This window comes from Balaenoptera acutorostrata, chromosome 9, assembly GCF_949987535.1.
Source record: "Balaenoptera acutorostrata chromosome 9, mBalAcu1.1, whole genome shotgun sequence".
NCBI classification, from domain to species: domain Eukaryota; kingdom Metazoa; phylum Chordata; class Mammalia; order Artiodactyla; family Balaenopteridae; genus Balaenoptera; species Balaenoptera acutorostrata.
In genome coordinates, this window is record NC_080072.1 from 53,157,834 (window position 1) to 53,171,004 (window position 13,171).

Consider the following 13,171-nt stretch of genomic DNA (forward strand, 5'->3'; position numbering starts at 1 on the left):
TTGAAATTACCACTAAGAATCTGTGCAAAGTAGTACATATTGCAGTTACAAAAACAAACTTTGTCTTAAAAAAGCAGTTTCCCCCAGGCTACACAAGAAACAGTGAACGCAGAGGGTGCAAAGTACCTCTACCCTGGAGAGGGTGACAGACTTGCCATCAGGAAAGCCCATTCATTGAGGAAGGGTACGTCCTTGGATGCCATGACATCTTCCAGGCAGCTGACCCAGAAGCTGCCTGGAAGTATGTCAGTCCAAGATCCTGCTCTTTGCTTGTCCATGCTAAGAATAAATTTCAAGTCTCCCAAGCATTGCAAAGGGACTTCACACATGACAGAGGCTTTATGTGCTAGAGGAGGTAAAGGTTCAGGGACAAAACCATCATCTTTGGCCTCTGAAGAGCTCTGTTTAAAGTCCTAGAGGGCCAGGACCAATGCAGAGGCACTTGATTCCCTGAGACCTCTGGGAGAGCGTGGTGCTGTACAAGGGGCACAGACTGTGGGCAGACAGCTTGGCTTTGAATCTGAGCTCCACTGCTTTTTAGCTGTGCAACTTTGGACACGTTATTTAACCTCTCTGAGCAAAACTGAAGGCAAGAAGCTCTAACTCACAAGATTACGGGAAAAAAATTAACATTTGTGACAAGACTTGCATAGTGTCTGGAACACGGCAGGTGTTCAGAAAACTCAAATTCCTTTTCCCTCCCCTTCCCCAGGTTCATCATATGCAAAATGGGAGTAATTGTGCTTTACAATGCTGCTATGAAATCAAGTGAGACAACAGATGACAATGACTGATAAACAGATTTTTTTTGTGAGGAGGTATTTCATTTTTATCTATATTAGTTATCCTGTTTATCCTTTCCCTTCATTTTCAAGTCAGATTACCATTAATATGACCCATCCTTTGGTCTCCAGATTTTGAAAACAAGTCTCTATTGGCTCTGCCTCCTGCGGGGCCAAACAGTTCTTAAGTAAGATCCCTGAAGTCGCTAAGAGCTTGGAAGAAAGCTTCAAGTACCCACATTGCTTTCAGAACCAATAAAGGAGTAAAATATTTCCCTGCATCCTGGATAGAGGACATCTTTGGGTATTCAGAGCTGCTAAAAATAGCTCTTTCTGAAGCAACTTCTTGGTCTTCTTGAAAAAGCTGAGAGGAATTTAAACCTGAGAGCCTGGCTCCTTTGCAGGCATCTCTCAGCATCACAAACGGCCAGCTCTGGCAGGAAGCTGAGAGTACATACACTGTCCTCTCTGACCTTGAGTCAGGTCCTCCACTGCAGTCAGGAGACCTGGTAAAAGCAGAGGCCAGCCTCCCAACATATGACACAGACCAGCTGTGTATATGTGTAACTCCAAAGGGAAAAGGATCTGCCCAAAGTCACATCAAAATCAGTAGCAGAGTTAGTGCTATAACTCCGGTCTTCCAACTCCCAATTTGGGGCTTTCTGACACAATGTGCTAATACCACCCTGTCTAGTGGACTGTGTGAGAAAATGGTCTGGGTTGGTTTAGCCACAGCTTAGAAATATGTTGACTTTTCAAAATGTAAAATTGGGGAAAATCAAGTTAGACGTGGGTTGATATTTTGTGTGCTTTAAAATTAAAACTTAATCAGTACTTTACACATGCCAGGAGCTTTCCAATCTCTCCCTTCCCCGTGTCCCCACAATCTCAGGCTCTTCCTGTCTGCTCTCTCTTTCCTCTCTAATCTGACTGCTCTAGTCTAACACCTCAATTTCTCTCTAGCCGACTTCAACTATAATGTTGTGGTTAAGAATGCATGCGGGGGGGCTTCCCTGGTGGCGCAGTGGTTAAGAATCCGCCTGCCAATGAAGGGGACACGGGTTCAAGCCCTGGTCTGGGAAGATCCCACATGCCGTGGAGCAACTAAGCCCGTGTGCCACAACTACTGAGCCTGCGCTCTAGAGGCCATGAAACACAACTACTGAAGCCGCGCGCCTAGAGCCCATGCTCCGCAACAAGAGAAGCCACCGCAATGGGAAGCCCGAACACCGCAACGAAGAGTAGCCCCCACTCACTGCAACTAGAGAAACCCTGCGCGCAGCAACAAATACCCAACACAGCCAAAAATAAAAATAAATTAAATAAATAAAATTTTTTAAAAAGACCCAATGCAGCCAAAAATAAATAAATAAGTTAAAAAAAAAAAAGAAAAAAAGAATGCATGCAGGGACTTCCCTGTTGGCGCAGTGGTTAAGAATCCACCTGCCGATGCAGGGGACATGGGTTCGATACCTGGTGCAGGAAGAACCCACGTGCCGTGGAGCAACTAAGCCCATGTACCACAACTACTGAGCCTGCGCTCTAGAGCCCGCAAGCCAAAACTACTGAGGCCACGCACCACAACTACTGTAGCCTCCACACCTAGAGCCCGTGCTCCACAACTAGAGAAGCCACCGCAATCAGAAGCACGCACACGGCAACAAAGAGTAGCCCCCACTCGCTGCAACTACAGAAAGCCTGCGCAGCAACTAAGACCCAAAGCAGCCAAAAATAAATAAGATATAAATAAATTTATTTTAAAAAGTCACAATTGCCAAATAAAACAAATGGTATTTAAAAAAAAATTACTAAACAAGAAAATGAGGGTATTATCATGACATTCAAGGCCTTTCCAAATCTGGCCCTCGCACATCTGTAGTCCAGATTCCTCTATTACGCCGCCACCCTAGAGCCTATGCTTCAACCATTCTCACTACTTCAAGGTTCTTCAGTGTCATTCCTTACATCTCCATGCCTTTGCCCAGGCTCTACTCTGCCTGGAATGCCCAACTCTTCCTTTGTATGCTTAAAAGAATGCCTCTTAACAGCAACAACAAAAAAACAACCAACCAAACAAGAAAGAATGCCTCTTACTTCTCCCTCAAGTCTCCACTGCTAGGTCCTCTGTGAAGCCTCCCCTACACCCTCAACCCCAGGCAGAGGTTGCTCCCTCCTCCATTTCCTCTCCTCTTGTACGTATTCCTTTTACAATATTCATCACACCGTACAGCCATGAATTTGTTCACACGTCAGCTTCCAAATGGACTGTAAGCTACTTCAGGCAAAGACAGCATCCTTCCTTTTTTCTGTTCTAGTGTGGAGGACATTCAGCAAATAAATACTTGTTGAGTAAATGGAGAGGAACTTACATAAAACCATCTACAACCATGAGGTAGGTAGCACATTTCTCAGAGAGGTGAGGTAACTTGTCTAAGGACTCACAACTAGTGAGTTGAGTAATCAGGATTCAAACCCAGGACTTACTAACTGCAGAGCCCACACTCTTTCTCCTGCCCCTTGAGTATTAAAGCACCAGCTGAGAGTGGCTTGTTTTTTTGAGCGTGGGGGTCAAGATGGTGGTAAAACCTCTGCATTGCTCCCAAACTGAAACAAACTTCGATACTTTCAAATCTATTTCAACCTCTATCCAAGGAGTGTTGGGCCTTTATTATTTTTGAAAAACAAGTTCCTCGCTGCAGCTTGAAAATGTGGCAAGTCTCTCACTCTTTTCCAAATCCACGTCCAGGAAGGGGTGGGTGGGTGGGTGGTGTGTGTGTGTGTATACGTGTCAATGGCAGCCTCAGGGGAAACCGAGGATGTGTGTATGTGTGTGTGTGTGTGTGTGTGTGTGTGTGTGTGTGTGTCAATGGCAGCCTCAGGGGAAACCGAGCAAAAACTGAGTGTGGATACTGGGAGAGCAGAAAAGGTTCTGTGAGGAGGATACACGTCTCAGATATTCCAGCAGAAGAGAGATGGGCCAACTTTAAGTCCCAAGGAGAATGGAAGAAATTCTATTCCCGGAGGCTGAACTGTCCCAGTTCCCAGAGGGGACTCCCTGGACAATCAAGCGTGGACAGGCTGAGCCCAGAGCAATTAAGGACATGGAAAGGCCAGCAAGTGTTTCGGGCTTTTTTTTCCCAAATAGAGCCTCACCTCCCACCCCACTCACCACTGCTGTCTTCACTTTCTCCTTACCTGGAGCATAACTGGGGCTATTGGTGGGGTACAGGCTGGGATTGTAGGCAGGGGCTGCAGCTGGATAGGCTGTAGGGTAACCTATGAAGAGACAAAAAAGTTCCATTTAGTTGGGCAAGAAGAAAGCAGATTTCTGAGGAAATGGAATCCAAGTCCCAAGCTTGGCCTTCAGCCTCTTCATGGGCCACTTCAGGTAGTATATGTGACTGGTTTTAGCCTCTCAAGAAAAATCACCAATACCACAGTCCCAACATATACACATTTTTCTGTCTGTTTTTTAAAAGCAGTACAAGAAATATATGTCTATATGCTCACTGTAAAAAACCTTGAAACACTATGGAAGTATATATGGTAGAAAGTGTAAGTTTACTTTCACATTCCTGCCATAATACTACTCTCCTCCGCAGAGATAATAGCAGTTTGGCATCTATGTCTCCAGATAGTTTTCTATGCATTTTTATACACATATATTCAGTGGTGAGCTAGTAAATATTTAACGACTGGCTCAAGGGGATTGGGGTGGAGCCCTATTTGTAGCATTTGCTAAGTTCCATGGTGTAAGCACTCCCAACCATGGACAATTTCAAGCTACCAACATCACTGAATAAGTAGTTGAGAAGCTCACAACTGGCTCTAGAGAGCCCACACAAGCCTGATCCAGCCCACCACTGCATATTATACACAGGGATTTAAAAACATTTTTTTAATTGTGACAAAATATATATAAGATAAAATTTGTGATTTTAACCATTTAAGTGTACAATTCAGTGGCACTAATTACATTCACAATGTTGTGCAACCATCCCCACTGTGTATTTCTAAAAGTTTTTAACCACCCCAAACAGAAGTCTGTACCCATTAAGCAATAACACTCCATTCCCTCTTCCCATAACCTGTCTTAACTTTTTTTTTTTTAAATATCTTTATTGGAGTATAATTGCTTTACAATGGTGTGTTAGTTTCTGCTTTATAATAAAATTAATTAGGTATACATATACATATATCCCCATATCTCTTCCCTCTTGCGTCTCCCTCCCTCCCACGCTCCCTATCCCACCCCTCTAGGTGGTCACAAAGCACCGAGCTCATCTCCCTGTGCTATGCGGCTGCTTCCCACTAGCTATCTATTTTACATTTGGTAGTGTATATATGTCCATGCCATTCTCTCACTTTGTCCCAGCTTACCCTTCCCCCTCCCCGTGTCCTCAAGTCCATTCTCTAGTAGGTCTGCATCTTTATTCCTGTCCTGCCCCTAGGTTCTTCATGATTAACTTCTAATCTATTTTCTGTCTCTATGAATTTGCCTATTCTAGATATTTTATGTATTCTAACACATGGAATCAAACACTATTTATCCTTTTGTGCCTGGCTTCTTAGCATAATTTTTTCAGAGTTCATTCATGTTTTAGCATGTATCAGAACTTCGTTCCTTTTTATGACTAATATTCCACTGTATATATATATATACCACATTTTGTTTATCCATTCATCTGTTGATGGACACTTGGGTTGTTTCCACCTTTTGGATATTGTGAATAATGCTGCTGTGAACACTGATATACAAGTATCAGTTTGAGTCCCTGTTTTCAATTTTGGGGGGTATATACTGAGGAGCAGAATTGCTGGGTTATATGGTAATTTTATCTTTAGCTTTTTGAGGAACCACCAAACTGTTTTTCACAGTGGCTATACCATTTTACACTCCCACCAGCAATGCACGAGGGTTCCAATTTTTACACATCCTCACCAACACTTGTTATTTTCTATTTTTTTAAAATTATAGCCGTCCTAGCAGGTGTGAATCGGTATCTCTTTGTGGTTTTGATGCACATTTCCCTAATGATTCATGATGCTGAACGTCTTTTCATGTGCTTATTGATCATTTGTACGTTTGTTTGGAGAAATGTCTATTCCAAACATTTGCCCATTTAAAAAGTTGGGTTGTTTTGTTGTTGAATTGTAGGACTTTATAATATATTCTGGATATTAAACCTTTATCAGATTTGTCATACTGAGTGAAGTAAGCCAGACAGAGAAAGACAAATATATGATATCGCTTATATGTGGAATCTTAAAAAAAAAAAAATGGTACAAATGAACTTATTTACAAAACAGAAATAGAGTCACAGATGTAGAAAACAAACTTACGGTTACTGGGGGGGAAAGTGGGGGGAGGGGGATAAATTGGGAGATTGGGATTGACATATACAACACTACTATATATAAAATAGATAACTAATAAGGACCTACTGTATAGCATAGGTCAGTTCTCTGTAATGAACTATATGGAAGAAGAATCTAAAAACGAGTGGATATATGTATATGTATAACTGATTCACTTTGCTGTTCAGCAGAAACTAACAACATTGTAAATCAACTATACTCCATTAAAAACTAAAAAAAAAAACTATCAGATTTAATTTTGATGAAGTCCAATTTATCTGTTTTTCCTTTGTTGCTCATGTTTTTGGTGTCATATCTTAGAATACAATTGCCAAATCCAAGGTCATGAAGATTTACCCTATATTTTCTTCTAAGAGTTTTAAGGCTTTGACACTCATATTTATATCATTGATCCTTTTTATTTTGGCTGTGCTGCACGGCTTGTGGTGATCTTAGTTCCCTGACCAGGGACTGAACCCGGGCCCTTGGCAGTGAAAGCACGAAGTCCTAACCACTGGACTGCTAGGGAATTCCCATCATTAATTCATTTTTGTATATGGTGTGAGATAAGGGTAAATGTTGTTTTAAATTCTATTTTTTAACTTTAACATTATAAGCATTTTCCCACATAATTTTCTTCAAAACATTTTTTAATATCTTGATAATATTCCATTATGTAGATATATCAAATTATTTAACCATAACTCTGTTTTTATAGGTTTAGGTTGTTTGCAAATTTTCATTATTATAAATAAAGGTATGAGAACAACCCAAATAAATCTTTGGCTGCATTTCTGATTATTTTTTCAGGAATGAGTTCTAGAAGTGAGCTTTCTAGGTCAAAAGATAGTGCTATTTTTAAAGCCCATTCATTCAACAAACATTTCAGTATCTACTCTGTGCCAGACACTGTGATCCCTGCCCTTGTGGAGCTTATATTTTAAGAGGGTTGGAGAAGGCAGTGGATAAATAATAAATATTAAAAAAACAGTCTTAAGTGCTATGGAAAAGAGAAAAAGGGCAGGGTAAAGGGCATCAAGACGTGCCACGGTGTTGGGGCTGCACTATTAAATAGGGTAACCAGTATAAGACACACTGAGAAAGTAAGGTTTCCACAAAGACTTGAAGGAAATAGAGTTAACCAAGCAAGATGGCTGAAGGAAGAGCATTTCACAGGAAGGAAACAGTCAGTTCAAAGGCCCTAAGTTGGGAGTATATGATATGGGACATGTCTGAGGAATAGCAAAGAGGCCAGTGTAGCTGAAGTAGAACAAGCGAGGGGGAAAGTAGTAGTAGAGCAGTCAGAGAGATAAAAGGCTGGTCAGTTCATGTAGGGCCTTCAGGCTACTGTAAGGACTTCAACTTTTACTCTGAGTGAAATGAGAAGCCATGATGGGGTCTTGAGCAGAATAATAACATGGTCTGACTTATGTTTGAAAAGAGTCACTCTGATTGCTGTGTGGAAAACAAACTATAATGGGGGAAGAGTAGAGAAGCGGAGAGACCAGTTAGGAGGCTACTGCAAACTCCTTGCAATAGATGATGGGGCTCAGATCAGGGAAGTAGCAGCAGAAATGATGAGAAGTGACATGCTAAGAGTCTTCACATACTTTGCCACACTGCTTTCTAGAAAGACTATCAATTTGTACTCACACTAGCAGTGTGTAAGTGCCTGTCTCATTGCTCCCTGCAGTTTTTAAATGCTCATTGGTATTTTGACTGACAATGGAAAGCTGATTTTAAAAGTCAAAGATTAAATCCCTAAATCCCTAAAAGCTTCTTTGGGATTTATAAATATTGAGCTTTAATAGTGTATCTTTGTTAATATACCTTTCCCTAAATCCTTTCCAATTCCAAAGAAAATTCATCTCTCTTTACTCCCAATCATTTTCTGATTTCAGAACCAAGGCAGCCAACTTGTTGTCACTTAATTAGCAATATGGAGGTCTGCCACTTCTCAAGCAGAAAGTCAAGGGTTTAATCTGGGAAGCGAAGTGACCTGGTCTCATGGCTGAAATCTGTATTCAGCTTCATGTGAGAGATTGTACAGCCAAGGGTAATCATACCCTTATTATGTCATTTCAGATGTCTTTTACTTTAGGGGCAATTACAGGATCTTCCTTCAGTGCTTCTAAGTAGAATTATTTTTCATTCACTTGAATTTGGCAGGTATCAAAGAATGGAAGCATTAGAAAGAGCCCTCTTCATTTTCTAGGTGACATCCTTAGGCTGAGAAAAAGGAAGGGATTAGGGTCACAGATTGCAGAGGTTAGAAGCACCTTCAAGGCCATTTGAGGCTAGGGCTACTCTGCAACACACTCACACATCATTCATCCCAGCTCTTACGCCTCTACTGACCACAATAAACTCCGTCCTTTCCTGGGACTCGGCAGCCCCCTCCACTGTGAAACTGCTCTGACTGTCTGAAAGGGACTTCTCATACTTCACCAAACTCTATCTGTACCTTCTACCCTGTAGAACAGAACAAATTTGAAGACACATGCATCCCCAATGACAGAACTTTTCACAATGTACTTCAATGGTTTGTTTACATTTCCTGTCCTCCCCCCGCCCCCGTTCCCCAATCTGTAAGCTTCTTGAAGGCATAGCTATGTCTCATTTGCCTGTACACAACAGCTCTTGATCAGTTCCTATTTTCTACTCCCTGAACACACCACCACCTCCTCTTCCCCTCAGCCTGGACAGCAAGCATCCAAGCTTCTCAAACACAGGGTGGTGATGAATAGTCTGTGTGGCCAGTAGAGAGTATCGCTTCCCGACCATCAACTTCCCCTGTCCAAAAAGGGTATCATATGAAAGCTGGGCTTCCTTCCTACAACTTTTCTGGGTTTGTTTTATTTTGTTTCCTTGTCCCCAACTGATATTACTCATCCTGCTGCCTCTGTTGATGATGCTGGCATCTCTAGTGCCTAGCACAGATAACTGCAGAGAATAGGTACTCAATAAAGAGATTACCCAGGGCATTGTATTCTGGAGCTATGAAAGATTTAAAAACAAAAGAAACAAATCCAAGAGGGTCCCTGGCTTAGAGAGTGTCACCAAGTAATGAGGGAGAAAAACAGTTGAGTGGACAGTTAGAATGCAGCCCAAAAAGTGCCATGACAAGGATGTAAAGTGAGCAGAGAAGGGACCTTCATCAACCAACATTTATTTAGTACCTATTGTCTGCCAGGGATTATACTGGGCACTAGGTGTCCCTTGATGTGGACAAAAAAAGGGCAGGAAGAACATTCCAGGCAGAAGGATGAAGGGTAGCATTTTGGGGACATCCATAAGTGGCTTGGCTTGTACCCTCCTTGGCTCTACGAAGCAGGACTGATGGGTTAACCACACCTAAAAGGGTGGGTTGCCTTTTAGGTCTTGATCTCATCATTTTGTCTTCTTGTGACCATATCTCCCTTTACAGTCATTGACCCTAACTTACCTTTTCAGTTTCATCTGTCCACTACCTATGCCCAAGTTTCATATTGCTAGACTGGACTGCTGTCCTGAACTCCAGACTCACAGTATCTAACTACCTACTTAACATCTCCACTTGGATGTTTGCTAGACATCAAGGCTATATGGGTAGAGTGGCTAAGAGTATGGTCTCTGGAGCTAGATCTAAGCTTAGGTTTGAATTCCAGCAACACCACTAATTATTTGTGTGACCTTGGGCCGCTTACTTAACCTCTCTGTGCTTTAGTTTTCCCATTTGTAAAGTGGGAATAATAATATTATTTACTTAATAGGTTGCTATAAGTATTAAATTAGTAAGACCTCAAAGTATTAGGAGCCAGGCAAACAGTTAAGACTTCAAAAAGTTAGCTATTATTATTTTAAACTTATGACATTCAAAATTAAATATTTACTTTTATCTTCCCATTCCCTTCCAAATCTGTTCTCTAAGCTTTTTCTCCACACCAGTAAATGACAACTCATTCTTCTAGCTCCTCAGGCCAAAAATCATCCTTGACTCTACTCTTTTTCTCCTATCCACATCTAATCCATCAGCAAATCCTTTCAGTTCCACCTTTAGAATATATTTAAAATCTGACCATATCTCATTGCCTATATACTTTCTATCCTAGTCCAAGTCATCATTATTTCTCACCTAGATTACTGCAATAGCTTCTTAACGGGTCTATTCTTCTACCTTTGATCCTATGCAGTCTATTTACCACAGCAGCCAGAACAGATCCATTAAAACATTAAAACAGATCATGACACTCCTCTCTTTAAGCCCCACAGTAGCTTCCCAAGACAATTATGGTGAAATCCTTTCAGTGACCCACCTGGACTTCAGCTACCTCTCTAACTTCCTCTCCTACTACTTGCCCCCATGCTAATCTACTCCAGCCACAATGGCCTCCTTGCTGTTCTTCAAATGTGTCAAGCACTTTCCCATCTCAGAGCCTTTACCCTGTCTCTTTCTTCCCTTCTGGAACTCTGTTCAAGGGTCACCTTACATTCTTTCTAAAATACTACCTTCAACTTTCATTACTCTCTGTGCTCCTAATCATGCTTTGTTTTCCTTCACAGCAGTTAACAACCTGATATACTATATGTTTATGTATTTATGGGAGACTGCCTATCTCCCACTACTAGAATGTAAGCTTCAGTTCATAGTAACACTTGCTAGACTGTGGCTGTTACCTGCTGAAGTCTCCTCTCAGCACACTCCCAAGACTCTGGATAGGCTCTGCCCCACTAAAGTGAGCGGAGCGCACTCCAAGTCCCAGTTCCCCAAGACTGCCTGGATCTGTTGAAGTGCATTGGGGGTAAAGACATGGAGTTCAAATAATACACCATGGATATTTCACCCACCACTCAGACAAAAGATATTTTCATACATGCTATGTCATTCAAGCCTCAAAACAACACTAATGTTATTTTGTCCATTTTGTAGATAAGGAAATCAAGGCTCACAGAGGTAAAGTGATTTTTTGGCTGAGATTATTCAGTAAATCAGTGGTGGGAACTGGCCTTTTCCACACTTACCAAATAACTATGACTTGCTCCTTGGAAACAAGTGTGCCCCTCCTGTATTTATATTCTTTGGAGGTCAAGAGTGAAGAGAATAAATGGACACAAATGAGCTTTTCTCCTCTGTACCTCAAAGGCTACAGTAGTGATCAGGTTTCCTGGGATTCTGATGCATACACTTTAACTGCTTTACAGATGTTAATACAATCTAATCCCTTTTACTTGTTGTTACTAGGATTAGGACTGAAGAAATGTAAAGCTATTTTTTTGATTAATATGGAAATTAGAAATTACTTTCAAGAGAAATCAGAAACTATTTCTGAAACTACTTGATCTTTAGGAAGTAAAAATAGCAGAGTACCAAAAAGGTAGTGGAAGACTAACTCCTTGGGCCAGGAAGACAAAGAGGATTATTCCTTTGTGAGCATGGGGAACACTTATGCAATGAAGACACTTTAGTTCTGAAGCTCACAATTAAAATGAAGAAAACTGTCCCCCAACCCTGGGGGTGACCAAAAAAACCAAACAAGCAAAACAAAAATCTTTAATTCTCTCAAAATAAAAAAGAAGAGGGCAAGAGGAAGGATATAGTTTTGAATCTGTAACACGTTCTGAGCACTGTGCCAGGCACTTCTTTATCTGACTTAATTTTTACCCTAACTCCATGAAATACATTATTAGTCCCATTTTATAGATGAGGATATTGAAGCTTAGACTTATCTTACACAACTACTAAAAAGAGAGTGGAGACAGAACTGGGCCTGCTGAATGAGACAAAGTCCATTCTAACAACCTCCCTCAAAACATGAGTCTACTTCACGTAAACCTCTGGATTTGGCTGCCGTTTTCTTTGCCAACATTCTTTTATTTCAGATTCAAAACCTGAGAAAACAGGAAATTACTCAGGAGAATCGATTTGGTCAAAGATCGTTCAGTTATTTAAAAAAAAAAAAAAAAAAAGCTATTCTGTTCCCACTCAGTATCCTAATATAGGTCATGCTCACGTTATTGAAAAGCATCACACAGGCACTGAATTACACAGCTAGAAGAGGAATTAGAGATGATTGAGTCTAATTTGACACTCAGCACTGTAATATCTTCTATAGTGGCCCACATGGCTGGCCACATGGCCTCTGCCAGCACACCTTCTAATGATGGTGTGTTCAGAATCTCTTGAGGCAGTCAAAGCTCCTGTTGGAGAGCTCTGGAGGTTAAGAAATTCTTTACTCTGTGCTAAAAATCAACCTTGTAAGGAATCTAACCCTGAACAGCTTCTAAACTACTGGTCCTAGTTCCACCCTCACAGAACATGTCTGTTTCCTCTGCTCCAGCACAACTGTCCACAGATATGAAGATATCAGTTATTCTTCCTGAATTTTCTCTAGCTCAAATCCAGACTCAACTCCTTCAACTCTTCCCCATCCTGACTGTCCACCTTTGGTCAGACTTCAATTTACAAATCATCTTCCCTTAAAATAATTCCATTTTCTTCCTGCCTTGCTCACTCTTCTTTTTTTCCCTTGATTTAAAAAAAAAAAAAAAAAAAGAACTGAATTGACACAACAAGACTGGTAATAAGTGGTCAATGAAGGCCTAAAGTGACTTAATCCAGATTTCTTCATCATTATCCATCAGCATAGTTAGCATCTAGCAGATGCTTACTGTGCCAAGCATCGTGCTAGGTTCTCTACATAGAGCTTACAGTCTAACAGGGAAGTAACATAGGTTATTTATATTAATCTATAGGCAATATATATGATATATAATCAGAGAATGTTGGGGTATTCTTGAAATGCTGAGGAAGGAGTGAAGAACAGGTCTGGGACAGTTGGGAATAGCTTTTCAGAAGAAGAAAGATTTTAGCTGGCCTTGAACAATGAATAAGAGGAGTTTGTCAGAGGTGTTTGAGGGTGGGGACAAAGAAATATATATTCATTTCATGCATGAAGGCATGAAAATGTATTCCATATCAGGCAAATGGCAAATAGTTCAGTGTGGTTGGAGGTTACAGTGAGTAGGGAAGAGTGGCAGGAAATGAAGGTTTA

General features: G+C 41.0%; 1 protein-coding gene across 3 annotated transcripts in view; it reads right to left on the minus strand.

The window, feature by feature from the left end:
* The window catches only part of FAM168A (family with sequence similarity 168 member A), a 215,981-nt gene that overhangs the window by 21,361 nt on the left and 181,449 nt on the right, over positions 1-13,171 (minus strand). For all 3 annotated transcript variants that reach the window (XM_057553023.1, XM_057553022.1, XM_057553024.1), the window contains one exon: positions 3,978-4,058. In XM_057553023.1, coding sequence (XP_057409006.1) covers positions 3,978-4,058 — 81 coding nt within the window. The remainder of the gene's footprint in view (positions 1-3,977; positions 4,059-13,171) is intronic.